The 27888-nt window shown below is 45.7% G+C and overlaps 2 protein-coding genes across 12 annotated transcripts in view; one reads left to right on the forward strand and one right to left on the reverse strand.

Moving 5' to 3' along the window:
* The window catches only part of PIGL (phosphatidylinositol glycan anchor biosynthesis class L), a 147601-nt gene extending 130269 nt beyond the window's left edge, over positions 1-17332 (reverse strand). Inside the window, exons 1-2 of the mRNA XM_056559223.1 lie at positions 17113-17332; positions 5568-5667 (exon numbers count right to left, since the gene is read on the reverse strand). Coding sequence (XP_056415198.1) covers positions 5568-5667; positions 17113-17332 — 320 coding nt within the window. The remainder of the gene's footprint in view (positions 1-5567; positions 5668-17112) is intronic.
* A 452-nt stretch (positions 17333-17784) lies between these two features.
* The window catches only part of NCOR1 (nuclear receptor corepressor 1), a 193511-nt gene continuing 183407 nt past the window's right edge, over positions 17785-27888 (forward strand). For all 11 annotated transcript variants that reach the window (XM_056559210.1, XM_056559218.1, XM_056559214.1 and 8 more), the window contains exon 1: positions 17785-17922. The gene's annotated coding sequence lies outside the window, so the exon portion shown is untranslated. The remainder of the gene's footprint in view (positions 17923-27888) is intronic.

Below are 27888 nucleotides of genomic sequence, written 5' to 3' on the forward strand. Positions count from 1 at the left end.
CAAAAAAAACTCTTCTAGCACTGTATAGTACAAGTGGTTAGAAGGATTATGTATATATGTATGAATATATAGTGCTGACTTTTCTTGTGGGAAACCACAATAAGCAGAGTTACAATTTCCCGCTGATCTACAGAACTACAGTTTCCCTCTTTAGGACACTTTCCCTCGGCAGTGTTCTCATCAGTATCTTGCATTGTAAGCCAAAACTAGAAATTAGAGATGAGCGAACTTACAGTAAATTCGATTCGTCACGAACTTATCGGCTCGGCAGTTGATGACTTTTCCTGCATAAATTAGTTCAGCCTTCAGGTGCTCCGGTGGGCTGGAAAAGGTACATTCCTAGGAAAGAGTCTCCTAGGACTGTATCCACCTTTTCCAGCCCACGGGAGCACCTGAAGGCTGAACTAATTTATGCAGGAAAAGTCATCAACTGCCGAGCCGAGAAGTTCGTGACGAATCAAATTTACTGTAAGTTCGCTCATCTCTACTAGAAATGAACGGAGAAAAAGTAAAGATTTGAACCTCTTGTGTGTTTGGGAGTCAATACCACATGATACCGTGAGTTTGGAGAAATCAAAGTGTTTTCATGAGGTTTCAGTAAAATTAATTTAAAGGAAATCTGTCACCAGTGTCACCTGCATTAACCTGTCGGTACCTGTGGCACTGATGACAACGGTATTCACTTTGTCCCCGGTCCGTGGCGGGGATCTCCTGTAATCTTCTCCGGTATCTTCGCTCCGAGCACCGGCGGAGCTTAATGACGTAACCGCTGCTGCCCGGGACCCTGCAGAAAGCAGAAGCTGCTTGGGCGGAGCTTAGTGACATCACCGCTGCTGTTCTTAGGCTGGGTCCCGGGAACAGCAGCGGGTACGTCATTAAGCTCCGCCCGTGCCCCAAGCCGGTGCCCGGAGCGAAGATACCAGAGAAGATTACAGGAGATCCCCGCCACAGACCGGGACAAGGCGAGTACTGTTGTCATCAGTGTCACCTGCACTTCCTGTCGGTACCAACAGATTAGTGCAGGTGACACTGGTGACAGGTCTCCTTTAAAAACCACAGCATGACTGCACCATTCCCTCACACCATACTATTTTTCCCTTAAATTTTTTGTCCTCTCCATTTAATTAAAGGGGTACTCCCCTTAAAAACTTTTTTTTTTTTTAAATCAACTGGTGCCAGAAAATTAAATTGATTAGTAAATTACTTCTATTTAAAAAATCTTAAAGGGTACCTCTCATGAAATAAACTTTTGATATATTTTAGATTAATGAATGTTGAATAACTTTCCAATAGCATGTTAATGAAAAATGCTTTTTTCTATTGTATTTTTCACGATCAGTCCTGTCAGCAAGCATTTCTGACTCATGCTGGAGTCCTAAACACTCAGAGCTGCCAGCCTGCTTTGTTCACAGCCATACAGGCTGTGAACAAAGCAGGCTGGCAGCTCTGAGTGTTCTCCTTTGTGAACAAAGCAGACTGGCAGCTCGTAGAGTTTGGGACTCCAGCATGAGTCTGAAATGCTTGCTGCCAGGACTGGTAGGGAGACCCCTAGTGGTCATTTCTTCAAAGTGGAAAATTAAATAGAAAGAAGCATATTTTTTAATAACATGCAATTGTAAAGTTATTCTGCATACATTAATCTATAATATATCAAAAGTTTTTTTGATGAGAGGTACCCTTTAATCCTTCCAGCTGCTGTATGTTCCAGAGGAAGTTCTTTTCATTTTGAATTTTCTTTCTATCTGACCACAGTGCTCTCTGCAGACACCTCCGTCCATTTTACGAACTGTCCGTAGCAGGATAGGTTTACTATGGGGATTTGTTCCTACTCTGGACAGAGGTGTCAGCAGAGAGCACTGTGGTCAGACAGAAAGGAAATTCAAAAAGAAAAGAACTTCCTCTGGAACATACAGCAGCTGATAAGTACTGGAAGGGATAAGATTTTTTAAATAGAAATAATTTACAAATCTGTTTAACTGTCTGGCACCAGTTGATTTAAAAAATATTTTCCAGTGGAGTACCCCAATAAGATTTTATATTTGCCAAATATTTGCCCAATGGCATGTAGTATTGTTAGATAACTGCACATTATATATTACACGTTATTTTGATTCGGCATGATTTTTTACTTTAAAAAAATTCAAAACTTAAGACATTTTTTCACATTGCCATTTTCTGATTCCTTTAACTTGTTTATTTTTTAGAATCACCATGAGGAATAATTAAAGTTATATTTTAACAGTAAGGACAATTTTGCAAGCGACAAATTTTAATATGGGAAATAGAAAAAGGTTGGTGATTTAAATAGTTTATTACGGAAGGAGTTAAAGGGGTACTTCGGTGGAAAACACATTTTTTTATAACCAACTGGTACCAAAAAGTTAAACAGATTTGTAAGTTACTTTAAAATCTTTAAAAAGCTTAATCCTTCCAGTACTTATCAGCTGCTGTATACTACAAAGGAAGTTGTATAGTTCTTTTCTGTCTGTCCACAGTGCTCTCTGCTGACACCTCTGTCAGGAACTGTCCAGAGCAGGAGAGGATTGCAATGGGGATTTGCTTCTACTCTGGACAATTCCTGACACAGACAAAGGTTTCAGAGAGCACTTTGGTCAGACTGGAAAGAACTATACAACTATATCATACAGCAGCTGGAAGTACTGGAAGGATTAAGATTTTTAAATAGAAGTAATTTACAAAGTTGTTTAACTTTCTAGCACCAGTTGATTTAAAAGAAATTGTTTTCCACCGGAGTAACCCTTTAACGTATATGTAGAAAACCTTTATTACACATTCTTTTTTTTACACTGTATTAGTCCCCTTAAGGGACTTGTATTATGAAGCACTAGATGAGGAATCATTCTATTGAACTGCATTGATCTATGTGATCTGCGCACTATTGGTAGAGGCTGCTCCAGACTATCAAAAGGAGAAGATCGGCAGCCATTGAAGTAGAGGTAAGCCCTCCAGCTGCCAAAACAATGGATCACGATCGCAGTGGAGTGTAATTGCCGGGGGTGGTGATCCACTGTACCACCAATGACAGCTGTCACTGTCATTTAGATGGTGCGATCAACTTTGACAGCAGAATCTATATGGTTAATAGCAGCCTGGGGCAAATACTGCATGCTGCAGGCCTGAAGAGAGCAGAGCCGCTAGGTTTATTGGGAAAACTAGGTATTTATAATTGAAGCTATTTTTTTTCTGCTTTGGCAAAATGAGCATATGGGGGGGGGGGGGGGGGGGAGTCACTATTACCACTATTACGAGTACCGTATATACTCGAGTATAAGCCGACCCGAGTATAAGCCGAGACCCCTAATTTCAACCCAAAATCCCAGGAAAAGTTATTGACTCGAGTATAAGCCTAGGGTGGGAAATACCTCATCCCCCCCTGTCATCATCCAGACCCGTCATTAACATCCTCATCATCCCCTTGTCATCATCCCACACATCCCCCCTTCATCATCCCCTTGTCATCATCCCACACATCCCCTTATCATCCCACACATCCCCCCTTCATCATCCCCTTGTCATCATCCCACACATCCCCTTATCATCCCACACATCCCCCCTTCATCATCCCCTTATCATCCCACACATCCCCTTATCCCACACATCCCCCCTTCATCATCCCCTTGTCATCATCCCACACATCCCCCCTTCATCATCCCCTTGTCATCATCCCACACATCCCCTTATCATCCCACACATCCCCCCTTCATCATCCCCTTGTAATCATCCCACACCCCCCCCCCTTCATCATCCCCACCCCCCTTCATCATCCCCACACCCCCCCCCCTTCATCATCCTCTTCTCATCATTCGCCCTCAGTGGTCTTCAACCTGCGGACCTCCAGAGGTTTCAAAACTACAACTCCCAGCAAGCCCGGGCAGCCATCGGCTGTCCGGGCTTGCTGGGAGTTGTAGTTTTGAAACCTCCAGAGGTCCGCAGGTTGAAGACCACTGCGGCCTTCAACATGCGGACCTCCAGAGGTTTCAAAACTACAACTCCCAGCAAGCCCGGGCAGCCATCGGCTGTCCGGGCTTGCTGGGAGTTGTAGTTTTGAAACCTCCGGAGGTCCGCAGGTTGAAGACCACTGCGGCCTTCAACATGCGGACCTCCAGAGGTTTCAAAACTACAACTCCCAGCAAGCCCGGGCAGCCATCGGCTGTCCGGGCTTGCTGGGAGTTGTAGTTTTGAAACCTCCGGAGGTCCGCAGGTTGAAGACCACTGCGGCCTTCAACATCATCCAGCCCCCTCTCACCCCCTTTAGTTCTGAGTACTCACCTCCGCTCGGCGCTGGTCCGGTCCTGCAGGGCTGTCCGGTAAGGAGGTGGTCCGGTGAGGAGGTGGTCCGGGCTGCTATCTTCACCGGGGGCGCCTCTTCTCCGCGCTTCCGGCCCGGAATAGAGCCGTTGCCTTAACAACGACGCATCTGCGTCGTTGTCAAGGCAACGTGACTATTCTGAGGCCGGGCCCGAAGCGCTTAGAAGAGGCCTCCCCGGTGAAGATAGCAGCCCGGACCACCTCCTCACCGGACCACCTCCTTACCGGACAGCCCTGCAGGACCGGACCAGCGCCGAGCGGAGGTGAGTACTGTACAGAACTAAAGGGGGTGAGAGGGGGCTGGATGATGTTGAAGGCCGCAGTGGTCTTCAACCTGCGGACCTCCGGAGGTTTCAAAACTACAACTCCCAGCAAGTCCGGACAGCCGATGGCTGCCCTGGCTTGCTGGGAGTTGTAGTTTTGAAACCTCTGGAAGTCCGCAGGTTGAAGACCACTGCGGGTGGGGGAGTTCACTCGAGTATAAGCCGAGGGGGGTGTTTTCAGCACGAAAAATCGTGCTGAAAAACTCGGCTTATACTCGAGTATATACGGTATATGCAATCAAAAGATTGTGTGGAGGGCCTCCTATGGGGACAAAAAAAAAATAGTAAGTGTTAAAAAAAAAAAAAAAAGTTAATAAAAGTGAATTAACCCATTCCTAATAAAAGTTTGAATCACCCTTTTCCTATTATAAAATAATCAAATAAAAATAATTATATGTGGTACCATCGCGTGCGTAAATATCCGAACTATTAAAAGGCGGTCAGCCTATTATGGGCCGAGGCACAACATCGCGGTGGCCGGCGATAGGCTGAGAGTCATGTGACGCTTCGTTCACACGGAAGTATGAAGAAGATGGACCGGAGGACCGATCAGCTGTAGTGAAAAGATTAATGTCAAAAAAGAAAATCCCAGTGTCCTTAATGGGTTAAGGGCTCATGGCGAGAGGAAAAGAAAACGTTCACCAGATTTGAGTTTTGCAAGTTTGCTGACCATTGTGATGCCTTGGTTAGTTGATTCACCAGGTCTGTAATTCACTGTTGGTGAATTTATGGGAACAAAAAATATATGTAACTTTATCTAGAGTTAGAAGTGGTAGGTCCCCTTTAAGGATAAGGCCATGTGGTTTTATTCATGGCTGGCATATGTAGACTTACTCTGAATATATATCATTGTACAGGCACGATATTCATCTGCTGAGAGTCTGCACACATTAAAGAAATACTTTTGCATCATACCTGTGGTCAATAAGCGTTACATTGGATGGAGCAATTCCTAAAGCAGCACAACTCTGGATCAGCTCTTTCTTACGAGTCTCCCCTTGATTGTAGTAATTTCCTATGGATCACATGAATATTAAATTGTTTGTTTTCACCATGTTCTTTACTTATCTAATCAGATGCATTTGGTTTTTTTTCAGAGTTTTAATACTGATGGTTTATCCTTAGGAAGTTCCATCAACATTTGATCAGTCACAGAGCAGGTTCTAGCACCTATACGGATCAGGTTAAAGGGGTACTCCAGTGGAAAACAAGTATTATCATTTTTTTTAAATCAACTGCTGCCACATAGATTTACAGATTTGTAAATTATTTCTATTTAAAAAATCTTAATCCTTCCACTACTTATCAGCTGCTGTATGCTCCACAGGAAGTTGCATTTCTTTCTGAAGTTCTTTTCTGTCTGACCACAGTGCTCTCTGCTGACATCTCTGTCCATTTTAGGAACTGTCTGGAGCAGGATAGATTTGCTATGGGGATTTGCTCATGCTCTAGACAGTTCCTGACATGGACAGAGGTATCAGCAGAGAGCACTGTGGTCAGAATGAAAAGAATTCCAGACAGAAATACAGCTTCCTCTGTGGCATACATCAGTTGATAAGTACTGGAAGGATTAAGATTTTTAAATAGAAATAATTTACAAATATGTTTAACTTTCTAGCACAAATTGATTTAAAAAAAAATGTGTTTCCCACCGGAGTACCCCTGTAATAAAAGGGTCAATACATACAGTCCTGTAGTACCAGGCACAGCCATCCTCATATTCTGCTGATTCAGTGCTAAGGCTTGGATTCCCACTGATCGAAAAGTGATGTTTTCCCTTATCTATAAATATTAAAGTCCTTTAAAGGAGTACTCCAGCGCAACATAACGTATACCCTATCCAAAGGATAGGGGATAAGTTATAGATCGCGGGGGGTCCGAGTGCTGGGGCTCCCGGATCTCCTGGACGGGGCCGCAGCAGTCTGCAGGAAGTGATGTTTCATCCTCAGCAGAAAGCCGCAGCAGACACGCCCCCTCCATGTATCTCTATGGGGTACATGGAGGGGGCTTGTCAACCGCCGCATCATGCAGGGATGGAACACCCCCTTTCCAGCATACTGCCGTTGCCCCGTCCAGCAGATCCCAGGGGGCCCCAGCGCTTGGTCCCCTCGCAATCTATAACTTAAGTTATCTTGCACTACAGATGTCCATTAGGGTCTATTCACACGTACAGTATTCTGCGCAGATTTGATGCAAAGGATTTTCTGCTGCAGATGTCAATGTTAACTGAATGACTAAAAATCCTACGCATCAAATCTGCGCAGAATATTGTACGTGTGAATAGACCCTTAAGGTGCCTAATTTATATAGCTTTTGTTATATTTTGCTATAAAAAATTAAAACCCCTTAACATTTTTTGAATTGCCATTTAGTTTCCTGTCTATAAAGCCGTGTGAGTGCTCACTCTTTGCGCCATGATCTATAGTTTTTATCTGTACCATTTTAGGGTAGTTGGGATGTGATGTGACAAAAAAGAAAACACAATTGTGGCATTTAGTATTTTTTTCTTAGCTTAGGCCATTCACCATGTGGGATCAATATTTTTTGTTGTTTGTTTTCCCATAAATATTACACATTTGACTGAATCTCAGGCTGTAATAGCAAATTATTAATGGAAGCCAGAGGCCTGGTAAAGGCATTGCTCTGCCATGCTAACAGATCAGCTCCCTGTGACAATGTCTGAGGGGAGCCAATATGACTTAAACTACCAATGATGTGGCCTTTAAAGGGGTGGAAAACATTTTTTTTTTTTTAAATCAACTGGTGCCAGAAAGTTAAAGAGATTTGTAAATTACATCTATTTAAAAATCTTAATCCTTCCAGTACTTATCAGCTGCTGTATGCTCCACAGGAAGTTCTTTTCTTTTACAGAGATTTTTTTTCTGTCTGATCACAGTGCTCTCTGCTGACACCTCTGTCCATGTCAGGAACTGTCTGGAGCAGAAGTGGTTTGCTATAGGGATTTGTTTCTGCTCTGCACAGAGGTGTCAGCAGAGAGCACTGTGGTCAGACTGGAAAGAACTATACAACTTCCTCTGGAGCATACAGCAGCTGATAAGTACTGGAAGGATTAAGGTTTTTAAATAGAAGTAATTAACAAATCTATTTAACTTTCTGGCACCAGTTGACTTAAAAAATTGTACCCCTTTAACTCTCTAGATCACTGTTTCCCAACCAAGGTTCCTCCAGCTGTTGCAAAACAACTCCCAGCATGCCTGGACAGCCTTTGGCAATAACTGGAAGCAACCTGTTTAGGAATGTTGTAGTTTTTCAAGGCATGTTGTAGTTTTGCAACAGCTGGAGGCACAGTGGGTGGGAAACACTGGCATATAGGCTGTATGGCTCTGTACTAAAGAGTCTCAGTGTCTGTACACATGACAACTTACAAGGGGGAGCAGCCATGTTGACATCAGTTTACTATGTATGATCCTTTTTTGCACACTGCTCAGAGATGTGCAAAATCTACAGTAGGGGTATGATCACTCAGTAAAAAACTTGTTTTTGTCATGCTATTTATTTCAACGGGAGAAGCGCCCAATATTTATTTATTTTTATAAGTGTTAAAAGAATCTATGGGACAAACATAAAAAAGTTCATTATTTTTTTTTATTTTTTTTTTACACATGTCCAAGTTTGTGGATGCTTATTTGGGCTCTGAAGCAAACCCAAAGCGCATCTTCTCTAATCTATCCCACCTACTAGACATACCCTAAGATTTGCTGAATCTACGGTTGGTTTGTTTATTCTTGAAAATGTTGTGTTCTGTTTTCTCAAAAAAAATCTAGTATGAAACTTTGAGGGCTCCTAGGACTGAATCATTCTGGACTGCTACAGGGGATCAGAACACTTCGACCAAGTTCACACGGCCAGAAATGTGCGCAACATCCTGAAAACACGGGCGGACATTCTGCATATTCCGGCGGGCGCTAACACCGCTCAGAGATGTGCAATCTCATAGACTGTAATGCATTACGGGGCAGAATCCACAGAAAGAATAGACAAGTCTATTCTTTCTACAGACACTGGAATCAGGATTTCCGCAGCAAAAACATCTGCAGTAGAAATTCCACCGTGTGCACAGTGCAGCAGAATCCCTTTGAAATCAATGGGACTCTGCTGCAGAAATTCCACCATGTGAACATAGCCTTAGAAAGCAGAAGAACTCTTGAGACCAAACAAATGGATGCTTGATTGATTAGATTAGCTTATCTCTAAACCCGTCTGCTCTATTCATTATCATAACAGACTGGTACATGATGGGGGCAGCACCAGAACCAGAATTAAGCCGCATCTAGACCACCTTTTTGTGCCCTCTGTAGCCAAAATGTCAAAAAGGGATGTGATGTACAGCCTGGCATGCTGCAGATATCCAATACTCTTCAATGGGAGCAGCTGCTGGTTTCCCATAGCAACCAGATCGCTTTCATTTTTACCAAGGCCTCTGAAAAATGAAAGAAGCGATCTGATTGGTTGTTATGGGCAACTCAGCAACTTTTCCTCTGGATAGGTTTTGTTAAATCTGCCCCATTGTTTGGTCCTATATGTGTACGCTGTCTGCGCAGGACACAGAAGCATGAGCAACCATGTTTTTAAGTCTTCTGCGCAGAAAGTGTATACATTTGGAATTGGTTCAAACAGTCACAATTGGGGAGATTTATCAAAACCTGTGTAGAGAAAGATTGGTACAGTTTCCCATAGTAAAAAGATCGCTTCTTTAATTTTTAACCCCTTGAGGGTGCGTTCACACACTTTTTTTTTTTTGCGGGTTTTCCGCTGCGTATTTGAAAGGGGCGGGCTCTTCTCGGCTGTCCATAGCAGATCGTCCGCGGCGGAATTTACGCTGCGGAAAATCTGCCGCAGTCCCTACTGACTTCAATGGGGCTTGCAGCGGATTTTCCACAGCCTAAATTCCGCTGCGGACAATCTGCTGCGGAAAACCCACAAAAACAAAGAGCGTGTGAACGCACCCCAAGGACACAGGGTTTTTCCGTTTTTGCACTTTAATTTTTTCCTCCTTACCCCTTTAAAAAATCATAACTCTTTCAATTTTGCACCTAAAAATCCATATGATGGCTTATTTTTTGTGCCAACCATTCTACCTTGTAATGACATCAGTCATTTTACCTGAAAATCTATGACGAAATGGAAAAAAAAAAATCATTGTGAGACAAAACTGAAAAAAAAAAAAAATACGCCATTTGGCATGGTTTTATTTTCACTGAACGCTGCGTCTAAAGGGGTTAATAGCGCGCGGCACCGCGATCAGTGCTGCGCGCTATTATCCACAGGTCCCGGCCTCGACCCGCTATGACGCGGAGCAGCGGCGCGGCCTCGCGTTATAGAAAGGGAAAGGACTCAGGACGTACCGGTACGTCCTTGGTCCTTAAACGGGTAGTCCAGTGGTGAAAAACTTATCCCCTAAGGATAGGGGATAAGTTTGAGATCGCAGGGGGTCTGACCGCTGGGGCCCCCTGCGATCTCTCTGTACGGGGGCCAGGCTCTCTGGCCAGATAGCGGGTGTTGACCCACGCACGAAGCGGCGGCTGACACGCCCCCTCAATACATCGCTATGGCAGAGCCGGAGATTGCCGAAGGCAGCACTCCGACTCTGCCATAGAGTTGTATTGAGGGGGCGTGTCGGCCGCCGCTTCGTGCGGGGGTCGACACGCCCCCTTCGCGCGGGCTGTCGGGAACCCGTACAGATCGCGGGGGGGCCCCAGCGGTCGGACCCCCCGCGATCTGCAACTTATCCCCTATACTTAGGATAGGGGATAAGTTGTTCACCACTTGTTCACTACTGGACTGTTCCTTTAAGAGGTTAAAAAGGCCTCTGAAAATGAAAGACTCGATCTGATTGGTTGCTATGGGCAACTTTTCCTTTGCACAGGTTTTGATAAATCTCCCCAACTAACACTTTGTTTGGCCCACTGAAGACTATGGGCCTGTCTGCAACATGTCAGGCTGTGCGTCACTGTCTGTTTCTGCCAACAGAGGGCACAAAACATGGTCTGAACACTGCCCTAAGACTATGTTCAAACCCTGTGACTACAAGAAGCACCATGTTCTGGTCATTAATTTCTGCATGAATTTATACCCACTACACTTCAATTGGATTCCGCTGTCCCATTCACTCAGCAAAATTCTGCTGCCAGAATTCCATTGAAGTAAATTGGCTATAAATCCATGCAGAATTTCTGCCGTGTGAACATAGCCTAAAACTATAGTATTCTAAATAAAAACCAGACAGACCCCATTTTAAAATTAAAGGGGTATTCCGCCCCTAGACATCTTATCCCCTATCCAAAAGATAGGGGATAAGATGTCAGATCACCGGGGTCCCGCTGCTGGGGACCCCTGGGATCGCTGCTGCAGCACCCCGCTATCATTACTGCGCAGAGCGAGTTCGCTCTGCACGTAATGACAGGCAATACAGGGGCCGGAGCATCGTTACATCACGGCTCCACCCCTCGTGACGTCACCTCCCACCCCCGTCAATACAAGTCTATGGGAAGGGGGCGTGGCGGTTGTCACGCCCCCTGCCATAGATTTGCATTAAGGGGACGGGCCGTGATGTAATGATGGCCGGAGCCATGACGTAACGATGCTCCGGCCCCTGTTTCGCCCGTCATTACGCACAGAGCGAACTCGCTCTGTGCAGTAATGATAGCAGGGTGCTGCAGCAGCGATCCCAGGGGTCCCCAGCAGCGGGACCCCGGCGATCTGACATCTTATCCCCTATCCTTTGGATAGGGGATAAGATGCCAGGGGCGGAGTACCCCTTTAAGGAGGGGGCTGGGGTAGTCTGCAACACTACAGCTGGATCTTTCAATATACAGATCTATCACAGTATTCTGATTCCTGTTATAAACTGAACCTATGATGCACATGTGAACAGAGCCTAAGAAGGAAGGGGGAGGGGGGGGGATATTTCACAAAATCTGAAGCTACTTTTTATTTTTGGCATATACGTAACATGATCAAACAGGACGCCTTGACCTCAGGATTGTATCTATTATTACAGCGTTTCCAACCTGTGCCTCTACCAGCTGCTGCAAAACTACAACTCCCACCAGTCAGTCTTCAGCTATTCAGGCATGCTGGGAGTTGTAGTTGTAAAGCAGTTGGAGGTCCACACTTTGAAGATATATATATGGAGATTGAATGGCTGATCTGGATATAATTTCAGTTGTAGTTTTGAAACAGCTGGAGAGCAACAGGTTGTGACACAATAGGACAGTGGTCTTCAACCTGCGGACCTCCAGATGTTGCAAAACTACAACTCCCAGCATGCACGGACAGCCGTTGGCTGTCCGTGCATGCTGGGAGTTGTAGTTTTGCAACATCTGGAGGTCCGCAGGTTGAAGACCACTGCAATAGGCTATGTCATTATTGCTGCATATCTGTTCTCTCCAAACTGTGGACCTCCAGCAGTTGGATAACTACATCTCCCAGCATGCTTCTGAGCATATTGGTAGTTGTTGTTTTGCAAAAGCTCAGCGTTCACAGTTTGGAGACCTCGGCTATATATGTAGATTAAATGGCTGTTCAGGGCATGATGAGAGTTGAAGTTTTACAACTGCTGGATGTCTGGTATGATGTAGCTTTACAACAGCTGGATGGCCAAAGTTTGGGAACTTATGGGGAGATTCCTCAAAACCTGTGCTGAGAAAAATTTGACCAGTTGCCTATAGCAACCAATCTGATCGCTTCTTTCATTCTTCAGAGGCCTTTTCAAAATTAAAGAAACAATCTTATTGGTTGCTATGGGCAACTGGTTCTTGATGAATCTCCCCCTTAGGGTATATATTTGTAGATTATATGACTGTTCAGGGCATGCTGGGAGTTGTAGTTTGGCAACTGCTGGAGGGCACAGGCTGTGACACACAAGGACAGCGTTTTCCTACCACAGAGCCTCCAGTGACAGGTTAGGGAACGTTGTATTACGATATAAAATACTTGGTATTGTCCAGTCTGAGGTAATATTTGGAAATCACCATCTTTTGTCCAAAGTTGAGAGCAGTTACAAAGAGCGTCTCTCACCCTGGAGGACCTGTCCTTTATTATGTATTCATTTGAATGTGCAATACTAATTTTCACCAGCAGTGGTGCTACAAACTGAACAGTTAGGGTAGGGTCACACGTAACGTATTTTGCTGCTGCGTATTTTACTACCCATTGAAGTGAATGGGTCGCAAAATACGCAGCTGCTTTTGCTACCCATTGACTTCAGTAGGTAGGAAAACACTATGTGTGACCCTACCCTTAAGGCTACATTAACGGGTCGGTCCCGGCAGCTAATGATAGCCAAGACCCTGGGCTAATAGCATGCGGCACCGATCGTTTTGCCGCGCGCTATTAACCCTTTAGACTTTGATTGCCACTTCTAAAATGAAAGTGAAAGCTTCCCGGAAGCTCAGTCAAGCTGATCGGGACCATAGCAATAAAATCGCAATATCCCGATCAGCTAGCACGCGAGCGGAGGTCCCCTCACCTGTCTCCGTCGCGTCCGATCGGTGATTGATTGCTCCAAGCCTGAGATACAGGCTTGAGCAATCGACCGCCGATAACACTGATCAATGCAAACCTATGGCTTTGCAGGAATCAGTGTAAAAGATCAGGATGTGCAGTGTTATAGCTATAACACTCCAAAAAAAAAGTGAAAAAAAAAAAAGTTAATAGAGGTCATTTAACCCCTTCCCTAATAAAAGTTTGGATCACCCCCCTTTTCCCATTTAAAAAAGAAAAGTATAAATAAAAATAAAAATATGTGGTATCGCCATGTGCGGAAATGTCCGAATTATAAAAATATATAATTAATTAAACTGCACGGTCAATGGCGTACGTGCAAAAAAATTCCAAAGTCCAAAATAGCGTATTTTTGGTCACTTTTTATATCATGAAAAAATGAATAAAAAGCGATCAACAATACAAAAATTGTACTGCTAAAAACTTCAGATAACGGGGCAAAAAATGAGCCCTCATACCGCCCGTATGCAGAAAAAATAAAAACTTATAGGGAGTCAGACTATGAGAATTTTTTACGTATACATTTTCCTGCATGTAGTTATGATTTTTTCCAGAAGTACGACAAAATCAAACCTATATAAGTAGGGTATCATTTTAACCGTATGGACCTACAGAATAAAGATACGGTAAGGTGTAGTTTTACCGAAAAATTAACTGGGTAAAAACGGAAGCCCCCAAAAGTTACAAAATGGCATTTTTTCTTCAATTTTGTCGCACAATTAATTTTTTTTTTCCGTTTCACCGTGGATTATTTGGTAAAATGACTGACGTCACTGCAAAGTAGAATTGGTGGCGTAAAAAATAAGCCATAAAATTGAATTTTCTGTGCAAAATTGAAAGAGTTATGATTTTTAGAAAGTGATGAGGAAAAAATGAAAATACAAGAACGGAAAAACCCTGTGTCCTTAAGGGGTTAAAGGGATTCTGCTGCACTGTGAACACTGCAGAATTTCCATGGTGGAAAATTCCACAATAAAGGAGAACTGTGGTTAAAAAAAATTTATTTCACCTGTGCCCGGGCTGCAAAAACTAAAAAAAAAAAAACACAAACAAACTTTAACTCTCCTTTGTACATTCCCGAATGCGCCGATATCAGCGTCCTGGACTTCCGGTATTAGGCTGGGTTCACACTACGTTTTGTCCCATACGGGAGCGCATACGGCAGGGGGGAGCTAAAAGCTCACGCTCCCGTATGTGACCGTATGCGCTCCCGTATGCCATTCATTTCAATGAGCCGACCGGAGTGAAACGTTCGGTCCGGTCGGCTCATTTTTGCGCCGTATGCCCTTTTACAACCGGACCTAAAACTGTGGTCAACCACGGTTTTAGGTCCGGTTGTAAAAGCGCATACAGCGCAAAAATGAGCCGACCGGACCGAACGTTTCACTCCGGTCGGCTCATTGAAATGAATGGCATACGGGAGCGCATACGGTCACATACGGGAGCGTGAGCTTTTAGCTCCCCCCTGCCGTATGCGCTCCCGTATGGGACAAAACGTAGTGTGAACCCAGCCTTAGTCTTCTCCCTGCTTCCTGGGCACGATGACTCATACTTTGCTCAGCGAATCGGCGGCTGTAGTGATGTACCGCTGAGCGCACTGTCATGTAAGGAGCCCGGGCAGCAGGGAGACAGCAGAGCCAAGGCTCCTTACATGACAGTGCACTCAGCCGGTCACCTTCCGAGGTAGGACAACGCTGTGGCCGGCAATACGGTGAGCGCTGTATGTGTCACCAAGCCCAAGAAGCAGGAAGAAGACCAGCACCGGTGGACCGAGACACCGATATCAGCACAAGGGGGGAATGTAGGAAGGTGAGAAAGTTTTTTTTAGTTTTCGCAGCCCGGGCACAGGGGAAATAAAAAATGTTTCACCACAGTTCTCATTTAAGGAGGACATACAAGTCGACTACATTGCCGTCAACAGTGACAAAGTACAGTATGTCCACGCACCAGCTATGTTCACACGGCGGAAAACTTGTGGAACATCCGCTCGATAAAACAGAACAACATTACGCAAATTTGGATGTTCTGCCGGCACTAGAGCCGCTCGGAAATTCGCCATCCCCATAGACGGCAATGCATTTCCCAGAGTAATCTGCAGAAACAACGTTCATTGTTTCATCAGATGCCGAAATCTGGATTTCAGACGCAAATATTTTCCGCTGTATTCAATGTGACTCTGCTGCAGTGGAATTTTCTGGCTGAATACTTCACACAGCAGAGCGAAATTCTGTGGAACATTCCCGAAGGATTCTACTAGCAATAAGAAAGTGCCGAAAGTGGAGAAGCCCTGTAAAGAGGTATTCCCATCTCCTAAAGCTAGGACTATTGTTAGCTTATGCCATGACTAAATAATTGTGGGTGCCGCGATTAATCATAAGAATGAAACGCAGCGCTGGTAACTGCAGGTCCGCTGTACAATGGGGTAAACTACAATTTCCAGCATGCCTAAACATCTGTCCGGGCATGCTGGGAGTTGTAGTTTTGCAACAACTGGAGGTCCACACTGGGATGAATATTGATCGGACTTTGTATTACATCAGCGATGCGCCCCCTTCAGATAAAAAAACTTTTTTTTTTAATCTTCTGCTTCCAGAAAGTTACAGATTTGTAAATTACTTCTATTTAAAAAAAAAAAAAAATCTTAATCCTTACAGTACTTATCAGCTGCTGTACATTAGAGGAAGTTCTTTTCGTTTTGAATTTCTTTTGTCAGACCACAGTGCTCTCTGCTGACACCTCTGTCTGACTCAGGAACTGTCCAGAGCAGGAGTACATCCCAATAGCAAACATATCCTGCTCTGAACAGTTCCTGATAGGGACAGAGGTGTCAGCAGAGAGCACTGTGGGCAGACAAGAAAAAAAAAAAGTTACTTTAGAATATACAGCAGCTGATAAGTACTGGAAGGATTAAGATTTTTTTAAATAGACATCATTTACAAATCTGTTTAACTTTCTGGCACCAATTGATTTGAAAAAAAAAAAAAAATTGTCTGTTTTCCACCGGAGTACCCCTTTATTTTTTCTAAATCAACTGGTGCCAGAAAGTTAAACAGATCAGTAAATGACTTCTATTAAAAAAATCTTTACCCTTCCTGTACTTTTTAGCAGCTGTATGTTACAGAAGAAATTCCTTTTATTTTTGAATTTCTTTTTTGGCTTGTCCACAGTGCTCTCTGCTGACACCTCTGTCCGTGTCAGGAACTGTCCAGAGCAGCATAGATTTGCTATGAGGATTTCCCCCTGCTCTGGACACTTCCTGATACGGGCATCAGGTGTCACCAGAGAGCACTGTGGACAAGACAAAAAAGAAATTCAAAAAGAAAAGAATTTCCTTTGTAGCATACAGCTGCTAGAAAGTACTGGAAGAGTAAAGATTTTTTTTAACAGAAATCATTTACAAATCTGTTTAACTTTCTGTTGATTTAAAAAATATGTTTTCCACCAAAGTACCCCTTTAATACTGTCTCGTCACCACCAATCAGATCACGACTTTATAAAATTAAAAGTTGCAACCTGATTGTGTGATAAAGGGGTACTCCGGCCCTAACACATCTTATCCCCTATCCAAAGGATAGGGGATAAGATGTCTGGTTGCGGGGACCCCGCAATCTGTCATTCAGCACCCACCTTTACGAGCTCTTTGCAGCATGACATCACACTGGCCATAAGTGGCGTCACGACTCCGCCCCCGTGTGATGTCACACCCCACCCCCTCAATGCAAGTCTATGGGAGGGGGCGTGACGACCGTCACGCCCCCTCCCATAGACTTGCATTGAGGGGGCGGGGCGTGAGGTCACGATACTCCGTGGTCGTCACGCTGCTGAGGGTTTGCAAAAGTGGGTGCTGAATGACAGATTGAGGGGGGGCCCCAATCAATGGCTGCTAATACATTACTAGAAACCTATTGGTGCCCAACTCCACCAGCGTCCATACCTGTGGAGCAGCAGAGCACAGACAGGGGGCGCTGTCCCTGCAACACACCGAAGATAGTGGGGGCAAAAAACATGCACTCATCATCTGGGTGAGCGATAAGCAGTAGCGGAGCACGGACACCAGGCAGCAGCCCCACCGCCCGGCTACACACAGCGTCCCGCCAGCTGCTGCACAGCCACCACAACACGGCGACCAATACAACAACTGCGACAGCCAACATCGCGGAACGAAGCGCTCACACTACAGCTCTCCGCACAGCACGCACACACGTACGCGCAGGCCCCGCCCCCTCAGACGTCAGGCGTTCCACTCGAGCCTAGCAGCGCTCCACCGCAGGTCCTGGCAGCTGTGTAGTGAGCGCATGTCGGTTTGCTCGCCCATGTACCGGTTTTTACTCCCGATCACAACCGATGTGACCCGTTTTTAGTGTATCATTCCGGACAGACACGGGTATAGCGGCGGAGCTTCTCTACCTCAGCCGTCTGGCTCGTTTCCCGTGTATCGTCCTGTCAGGACCTTGCGAAGCTGCCGTGTTCAAGGAGGAGGAGGCGGAGTGATCCGGCCAGATCCCCTGAGCGGCGGCGGCGGAGCACACCCCATCCGGGGGACACAGGGACCTTTTGGGACATGCTCTGCGGGCCTCACTGAGCCACAGCCCGGAGGACGGGAAAGCGGGGAAACCCAGGAGGAGACGAGCAGCGGCGGGGGGAGGGGAGCACAAAATGGCGGACATACCGAGAACCCTGGCCGGATAACATCCAGGAGAGGACTCCGAGCCCCGGCGGAAATCGCTTCACGGACATAAAGACGGTGAGAGTGTATGTGAGCGGGCCGGGAGCTGAAGGGGGACACCGGGGCCTAAGGAGGGGGAGGGGCGCTGTGTCCGGCCTTATATGTGTCAGGTCACATTCACAGCGAAAACCGCATCCGGCTGCGGCTCTGAGGAATCACTTGACGTGAGTCCGGCCTGGAATGGCTGATAACAGGGAACAATATTTGCATTGGAAGGAGATCTCATTGGTCCCAGCTCTCCCCGGATCCTGAATGGCTGATCCGGACTGGATGGAGAACACTGGTTCAGCGATGATGAGAGTTGTAGTTCTGCAAACTCTGAAGGTCCACAGAATATGAGTCACTAGGACAGTGTTTCCCAACCAGAGTGCCTCCAGCCGTTGCAAAAATACAACTCCCAGCATGCCCGGACAGCCAATGGCTGTCCGGGCATGCTGGGAGTTGTAGTTTTGCAACGGCTGGAGGCACTCTGGACGCTGCACTAGGATATCCCATCGGTGGTCTCTAAACTGTGGATCTCCAGCTGTTTGCGAAATTACAGTAACCAGCATGCCCAGATTGTCTGTCCATGCTGGGAATTGTAGTCCACACTTTTATATGGAGATTGAATGGCTGATCTGGATATTATTTCAGTTGTAGGATTGAAGCATCTGGAGAGCAACAGGTTGTGACACAATAGGCTATGTCATTATTGCTGCATATCAGTGCTCTCCAAACTGTGGACCTCCAGCTGTTGGAAAACTACAACTCCCAATATGTATATTTGCATGCTGGGAGTTGTAGTTTTGTGACAGCTGGCGGTCCACAGTTTAGAGACCTAGGCTATATATGTAGATTGGCTGTTCGGGGCATGATGAGAGTTGTAGTTTTACAGCTGCTGGATGACTTGGCATGCTGGGAGTTGTAGTTTTGCTATGTCCGGAGATTTACATGTTGTGACATGGAAGAAGAATATTTTTCCAACCAGGGTGCCTTTGGCTGTTGCAAAACTACAACTCCCATCAAGCCTGGACAGCCTTTGGCTGTCCGGGCATGATGGGAGTTGTAGTTTTGTTTTACAACATCTGGAGGCACCCTGTTTGGGAAACACTGCATAAGGAAGGATATCCCATTATTGCAGTACAGTAAATGAAAATTGAATCTCTGTTTAGGGCATGCTGGGAGTTGTAGTTTTGCAACTGCTGGAGGGCCACACTAGGAAAGAATTTTCCAACCAGTGTGCCTTCACCTGTTGCAAAACTACAACTCCCAGCATGCCTAGACAGCCCAAACATATTGCACTATATTCAGATTTCAGATTAAATACAATGGTCCCTCAAGTTACAATATTAAAGGAGTACTCCGGTGAAAACCTTTTTTCTTTTAAATCAACTGGTGAACTGGTGCCAGAAAGTTAAACATATTTGTAAATTACTTCTATTAAAAAATCTTAATCCTTCCAGTATTTATTAGCTGCTGAATGCTACAGAGGAAATTCCTTTCTTTTTGGAACACTGATGACATCACGAGCACAGTGCTCTCTGCTGACATCTCTGTCCATTTTAGCAACCGTGCATAGCAGATGTATGCTAAGGGCAGCATGGTGGCTCAGTGGTTAGCACTGCTGCCTTGCAGTGCTGGGGACTTAGGTTCAAATCCCACTAAGGACAACAATAAATAAAGCATTATTATTATTATTATTATAATAACGTCAGCAGAGAGAACTGTGGTCGTGATGTAATCAGAGAGCATTCCAAAAAGAAAAGAATTTCCTCCGTAGTATTCAGCAGCTAATAAGTACAGGAAGGATTAAGATTTTTTAATAGAAGTAATTTACAAATATGTTTAACTTTCTGGCACCAGTTCACCAGTTGATTTAAAAGAAAAAAGGTTTTCACGGGAGTACCCCTTTAATTGGTTCTGGGACGACCATTGTATGTTGAAACCATTGTATGTTGAGACCATAACTCGATGGAAACCTAGTAATTGGTTCTGAAGCTCCAAAATGTCATCCAAAAATAGGAAAAAATTAGAATTTAAAGAAAAATAAGTAGATAACTAATACAGATAAAGCAAATCCTTACATATAAAAGTAAGAAAGATCTGCTGGGAGCTGTAAATCACTGTCTAGGTCAGTGTTTCCCAAGCAGGGAGCCTTCAGCTGTTTCAAAACTACAACTCCCAGCATGCCCGGACAGCCAAAGGCTGTCCGGGCATGCTGGGAGTAGTAGTTTTGCAACAGCTAGGGGCACTCTACTTGGGGAACACTGGTCTATGTAGAGGACAGGAGCTTCTTTGGGGTACAGTACAGTACTCAGTGTCCCAAAAAATTAACATGGAGTCTCCCTCTGTCCAAAGGAGCAGGTAACCCTGGTACAGGTAAAGTGTACAGAACATGTAATACCACCCTGTACTGTAGGGGGGCGCTACCGGACATCAGTCAGTGCATATGCTTCAGTAATACATGTGTATACCAGTGAAATTCCCATTCTGATTGGTCAGTTCTTCCAGCCTGACATGTTTCACAGATCTGGACTGTCCGTAGCATTGTATGTTGAGTCTGGTTTCAAGTTACAATGGTCCAGAAAAGACCATTGTATTTTGAAACTATTGTATGTTGAGGCCATTGTAAGTTGAGGGATCACTGTAGTAGTTCAGAGCATGAGGGTTGTAGTTTTACAACCAATGGGAGTCTACTGTTTGAAGACATAAGCTATACATTGAATGGGCTGTTCAGGGCATGATGGGAGTTGTAGTTTGGCAACTGTTGGAGAGCCACTAGTTGGTAAAGAGGAGTATATTCCATCAATGCTGTATATGTAGGCTGGCAGTTCTGTTCATAATGCAGGATGTCATTTTGCATCAGGTTGGGGGACAGATAAATTCCATCATTGCTGTATAGGCCACTTAATAAGGCAATAAAGGCTATTTTGTAACTATCCCTCATTCAGTAGATTCATCTGCATCATTATTGAAGGGAGATCTGTCCCTGAGTGATCGCCTGTATGTAGGCCTCAGCTTTCCTTGGCCCCTGAATAGTGAGACTGGACTGGTGTGTACATGTTTTTCCCCAGCTGTTTGTAGTCTATAGAGATGAGCGAATTTACAGTAAATTCGATTCGTCACGAACTTCTCGGCTCGGCAGTTGCTGACTTTATCCTGCATAAATGAGTTCAGCTTTCAGGTGCTCCGGTGGGCTGGAAAAGGTGGATACAGTCTTAGGAAAGAGTCTCCTAGGACTGTATCCACCTTTTCCAGCCCACCGGAGCTAATTTATGCAGGAAAAGTCATCAACTGCCGAGCCGAGAAGTTCGTGACGAATCGAATTTACTGTAAATTCGCTCATCTCTAGTAGTCTACATTGCCTTCAGCCTCTCATTGCTGTATATGTAAAAATAAAGGCTGTTCAGGGCTCTGGGAAAGCTGGGGTGACATTCACACCCTGTAGATTTAGTTTATACAGGTGAAACTCGAAAAATTAGAATATTGTCCAAAGTACATTTATTTCAGTAATTAAACTAATATATGAGCGAGACTCATTACATGCAAAGCAAGATAGTTCAAGCTGTGATTTGTTATAATCGTGTGATTATTGCTTACAGCCCCCCCCCCCCTCCCCCAATTACTATGGTTTCGGGAGCCATGTTATCTGCTGGTGTTGGTCCACTGTGCTTCATTAAAGGGGTACTCTGCTGCTTAGCGTTTGGAGAAAACGGTTCCGAACACTGGAGTCGGCGCTGGGAGCTCGTGGCGTCATAGCCCCGCCCCCTCATGATGTCACACCCCACTCCGCCCCCTCAATGCAAGTCTATGGGAGGGGGCGTGACGGCTGTCACGTCCCCTCCCATAGACTTGCATTGAGGGGGTGGAGTGTGTCATCATGATGGGTGGGGCTATGACATCACAAGCTCCTGGCCCCAACGTTCGGAACAGTTTTTTCTGAAACGCTGAGCAGTGGAGTGCCCCTTTTAGATCCAGGGTCAACGCATCCATCTACAAGGAGATTGTGGATCACTTCATGCTTCCTTTCCTTTTAAAGGAGTAGTCCAGTGGTGAACAACTTATCCCCTATCCTAAGGATAGGGGATAAGTTTGAGATCGCGGGGGGTCCGACCGCTGGGGCCCCCTGCGATCTCCTGTACGGAGCCCCGACAGCCCGCGGGAAGGGGGAGTGTCGACCTCCTCACAAAGCGGCGGCCGACGCGCCCCCTCAATACAACTCTATGGCAGAGCCGAAGCGCTGTCTTCAGCAATCTCTGACTCTGCCATAGAGATGTATTGAGGGGGCGTGTCGGCCGCCGCTTCGTGCGGGGGTCGACACCCGCTATATGGCCGGAGAGCCGGGGACCCGTACAGAGAGATCGCAGGGGGCCCAAGCGGTCGGACCCCCCGCGATCTCAAACTTATCCCCTATCCTTAGGATAGGGGATACGTTTTTCACCATTGGACTACCCCTTTAAGCTGCATTACTGAAATAATATGGACTTTTGCGCGGTATTCTAATTTTTTGAGTTTCACCTGTATAGGACGAGTCTAAATCCATGTGCTCCCTGCAGAGACGACCCCATTCAGAGGGATGAGATTGGGCTTCACAGCACTTTCTGCAGCAAAGCTGCCATGTTTGAACGCACCTCAAAGAAGCTACATAAAAATATACATGCTTTAGGAGCATTTTATGCACTTTTTGTGCAAATCAGGTTTTTGAAGTGTTTTTGAACATAAAAGGTTGATAAAGACTGTTGTTTTCCAGTCACAACGTGGCCCTAAACAAGTACTGTACACTTATTTTTGCAGCTGGTACAGTGAAGTTTGACCTGTCATGTTTGTCCATGGAGTTCAATGTAATATACTATAAAAATTAGAAATAGCCATCGGCTTTTGGGGCATGATGGGAGTTGTAGTTTTGCTACAGGTTGTAGAACACTGTTGGCACATTTTGAATTCCGCCATAGAGGCACAGTTGGAATTACCACAGATTGACACATGGATTGGCCCCATTGTCATTCGGTAGAGAGAAAGGAAATTTGCCTTCATGGCTCCCGTCCGTCCTGTTTGTTGCCCCTGGAGGTGGTCGGGAAAGCTAAAGTTGGGCAATTTGTGTTACTTTCTAAAGACATTACTGGGAATTGTGCAGATGTTGTTACTTCGAGAGCTACGCTGTTTTGTGAAAAACATAGCTTGTGGGGCTTCACAGTTTCTGCAACTCCCATTAAAGCGAGAGTTACGCACATAATATATCTTAACCTCATTGGCTGTTTTCGGCTTACGCAACCCAACTACCTCTGGTGGCCAGAGGAGATAAGAGTACTCCTTTAAAGGGATACTCCGGTTCTATATTCCTTTTTACCTCTCCATTCTTTGTTTGGTGTGTTGCGTTTGCTCCTCTGTGGCCAAGTCCTGTGCTGTTCTCGCTTGCTGTATTTTCATTCGTGTAGTTTGCTGTAGCTTTTGCCTTGTTTTCTTGTTTCCTGTCTTGCGGTGTGAGGACTACATTTCCCAGGTGCACCCCCGGCTGCCTTGGGTGGAACTTGTCCGTCCCTTGCCTTGGGTGGAACTTTTATCCCACCTGTGTGAGCTTGTCTTGTCAGCCATGTTCCACCCTTACTTATGAAGGGTTCATACTCTGTGCTCCTTATTTTGCGTGTGGTGTTCTGCCCCTTATACGGCCCATTGGCTGGTTTTCTGGGCGTGTTTCATTTGTCCTCAAACCTGGTTACTCTAACTTGCTAGCGCTCGTCATAGAATTATGGACCAAGAGGAGGCACACATATGCAGAAACATCCAGCTCCACTAATTAGGGCTGGGCGGTATACCGGTTCATACCGTATACCGGCATTTTTGTGCTGCACGATATGAATTTTAACCCATACCGCAATACCGGTTTGGCCCCTCCCCTTCGGGAATGAATGAATGAATTAGCCCAGTGCTGCACTGTCCCCACATTGGGGAACTAATCATATGTGACCCGCGAGCGCTGTTATGCCCCCCCCCCCCCCCCAATTAATTATTAGCCTTGCACTGTACCCCTCAGGGTACTACTCACATGTCACCCACATGCGCTGCCCTCCTCATCCTCCTGTTTGTTGCAGCCGCCGGTTCTGTCACTCTATACCAGTGGTCTTCAACCTGCGGACCTCCAGAAGTTGGAAAACTACAACTCTCAGCATGCATGCTGGAAGTTGTAGTTTTGCAACATCTGGAGGTCGGCAGGTTGAAGACCACTTCTCTACACTGTGCAGTATCCCTATTCCCAGGCTGCAAAAATAAACAAAATAAACTTTAACTCCAGTTGGTCCGGTACCGGCTTCATCTGCGTCCTAGGGAATGGAACGTCTGGACAGCTGTCAGCCTATCACCGGCCGCAGCGATGTTCCCCCTCGGCCGCTGATAGGCTGAGACCACTATCATGTAAGAAGCCACCAAGAGCTCCTTACATGACAGTGGTGATTGGCTGATGGCTCTCCGACGTTCCCATCCCCAGCGTAAGGCCGATGTCGGAACATTTGTTAGTTTATTTTGTTTACCTTGTGTCAGTGCCGGCGGCCGCAACAAACAGCTCAAGGAGGGCAGTGGGTGACATGTGAGTATTGACCCCGATGGGGGCAGCGCTGGGCTGATAATTAATTGGGGGTGGGGGCGCAGAACAGCGCAGCGCTGGGCTGATAATTAATTTTGCGGGGGGATGAGGAAATACCGTTATATACCGTGGAGCCGCCGAAAGTTACAAAAATACCGCGATACACACATCAGCCTATCACCGGCCGCAGCGATGTCACGCCCCAGTCAGTGATAGGCTGAGCCCACTGTCATGTAAGAAATCTGCTTCTTACATGACAGTGGGCTCAGCCTATCACTGGCCGGGACGGGACATAGCTCCGGCCGGTGGTAGGCTGACTGCTGTCCGACGTTCCCATTCCCCAGCGTAAGGCCGACGTAGGTAAGTTAAAGTTTTTGTTTATCTTTTGCAGCCCGAGCATAGGGATACAGCGTACAGCAGTGGTCTCCAACCTGCGGACCTCCAGCTGTTGCAAAACTACAACTCCCAGCATGCCAGGACAGCCGTTGGCTGTCCAGGCATGCTGGGAGTTGTAGTTTTGCAACATCTGGAGACCACTGGCGTACAGTATAGAGTTCCAGTGCCGGTGGCCCCCAACAAAGAGGAGGAGGGCAGTGCTTGCGGGTGACATATGTGAGTAGTACCCCGCTGGGCTGATAATTAATTGGGGGGGGGGGGGGGGAGCAGAACAGCGCTGGCGGGTCACATAGGATTAGTTCCCCGATGTGGGGACAGTGCAGCGCTGGGCTGATAATTCATTCATTCCCAAGGGGGAGGGGCCAAACCGGTATTGCGGTATGGGGAAAAATTAATATTGTGCAGCACAAAAATTTCGGTATTCGGTATGAACCGGTATATCGCCCAGCCCTAGATCAAAATATGTGTAAACCCTTCCTAAGTGTCCAGCACAGTGTTTCTCAACCAGGGTGCCAGCCAGATGTTGCAAAACTACAACTCCCAGCATGCCTGGACAGCTTTTGGCTGTCCAGGCATTCTGGGAGTTGTAGTTTTGCAACACCTGGCTGGCACCCTGGTTGAGAAAGTCTGGTCCAGCAGTAACGTAAGACCTATAGGTGCCAGTCACTTCACTAATAAGTCGCTAAGTTCACATCTGCGTCAGAGCTCCATCTTAGGGTATGTTCACACTACGGATTATGAATGGAATCTCCGCTCGCAGAATTCCGCGAGCGGATATTCCATTCTGGCGGCCGCCGTCGCAATACTTCGGCGGTAGGACCGCGCGGCACTGTGTCGTCACCATTGACGAATAAACATTTTCTTCCTTTGCGCGGAACAATTTCAGCGGCGTGAACGGGTCTCGCGGAAACCCATTCACGCTGATGTTTATGTTCACAGCACGGAATTCTGCTCCCTGAATTCCGTGGGAATTCCGTAGTGTGAACATACCCTTACAGGCCGTTCCTTGCAGAAAAAACTCAGCTGGATAACAGACGCCACAATCTTCAAATGGATCCCATTGACTTGAATGGGGTCAGGATGGTTTTCCATTCTTGTCCATTGCTTTGCAGGATTTGAGAGGGGGGGGGGGGGGGAAATCTGATCTGTAGCATTTTTTTTCCTCTCTGCCCAAGTCCGGCTATTTAAACAAATTCAGCTATAACAGAGCTCCAACACTGGTGTGAACGAGACCTAACAAATGAGCCGACCATAGGTGACAACATTGAATCTGCATTAATCCAGCATGCTATGATTGAGAACCACCTTCATGGCATGTTTGGGACTTATAATTGCCCCACAGCTGGAGAGGCACTGGTTACAGATCTCTGGAATTATAATGGATGGTGTTCGGAAAGACCCTCTTCCCAAATAAGCATGTGCACTTGTATCAGATGAGCACGTTTGATATCTATTGTAGCTGTGTCCTGATAAACAGAAGATTGGGCATGTTGTGATTCAGCAGCAGATGCTGCAGTACCCCCCTTTATCCCGTCCCTGGGGGTCCAGTGGGTTGGATTTCCACCTACAGAATAGAGAAGGTGTCATTTTTACAGAAAAATCTACTGCGTAGAAACTGAAGCCCCCAAAATTTACACAATAGCGTTTTTTCTTCAATTTTGACGTACAATGATTTTTTTTTTCCAGTTTCGCCGTAGATTTTTAGGTAAAATGACTGATAATACAAAGAAGAATTGGTGGCGCAAAAAATAAGCCATAATATGGAATTTTAGGTGCAAAATTGAAAGGGTAATGATTTTTTTTAAAGGTAAGGAGGAAAAAATGAAAGTGGAAAAACGCTCAGTCCTTACGGGGTTAAATACCAGGCACTTGATAGACCCCATTCAATTCAATGGGATCCTTTGGGACCCAGCGGTGTCAGTTGTGCTCTGACCTGTTCAGGGTCTATTTGGTGCAAATAAAGAGCTGAACCCTGCAGTGTAAACCTAACCTAAGGTACCATGTAGATTCACCCATCTGTGGAATTTGTGAAACATTTAAAAGTTGCAGTTTTTGGAAGTTGTGTGTTGCGGACCTATTGTAACTCCTCTTCCGCGTTGCATTGACATGTTAGAAATATTGCCAGAGGCTGAGATCCCCACTGGCAGAAGCCCCTAGGTAAGCACTTTGGGGGGAGATTTATTAAAACCTGTGCAGAGGAAAAGTTGACCAGTTGCCCATAGCAACCAATCAGCTCCCTTCTTTCATTTTTGAAAAGGCCTGTGAAAAATGAAAGAAGTGATCTGAATGGTTGCTATGGGCAACTGGGCAACTTTCCCTCTGCACAGGTTTTGATAAATCTCCCCCTTTGGGGGGAGATTTATCATTGCCTTCCTGACATTTTTTGGCTAAAAATGTTTACACAGTTAGGGAAAGATTTATCAAAACCTTTCAGGAGGAACAGTAGCTGGGTTGCCCATAGCAACCAGTCATCGCTTCTTTCATTTTTGAAAACTCTGAAAAATGAGATCTGATTGGTTGCTATGGGCAACTCGGCAACTTTTACTCTGGACAGGTGTTGATAAATTTCCCCCCTTAGTTTTTGTGCAAAAATTTAGCACAATTTCAAAATAGACCCTTCCTGCAAAACTGACTAAAATGCACTAAATCATTATTGACATTGCATTGGAAGATATTTATCGTGTGCGCCAACGTAAAAAAAAACTAACAAACAAAAATGCTAATTCATACCATGTCAACCTTGCATTAGAAAAGGGACACCCTGCAGCAAGTTCTGAGGTGATTTTTTTTTTAATTCACTAAATTTTTCAAAGTCTGTGCACTAGGGCTGCACGATATATTGCAAAAGCAATCAAATCGTGATTTTTGCTTTTTGCGATACGGTCCCCCGGGAAAACATGCGGTTATATGCTCTTGCTGGCTCCCGTGGCGGGGGCCGGCCAGAGCAGGTAAAAACTAACTTAAATACTAAAAGTCAGTGTTTCCCAACCAGGGGGCCTCCAGTTGTTGCAAAATTACACCTCTTAGCATGC

Source organism: Hyla sarda, chromosome 2 (assembly GCF_029499605.1).
Source record: "Hyla sarda isolate aHylSar1 chromosome 2, aHylSar1.hap1, whole genome shotgun sequence".
NCBI lineage: Eukaryota > Metazoa > Chordata > Amphibia > Anura > Hylidae > Hyla > Hyla sarda.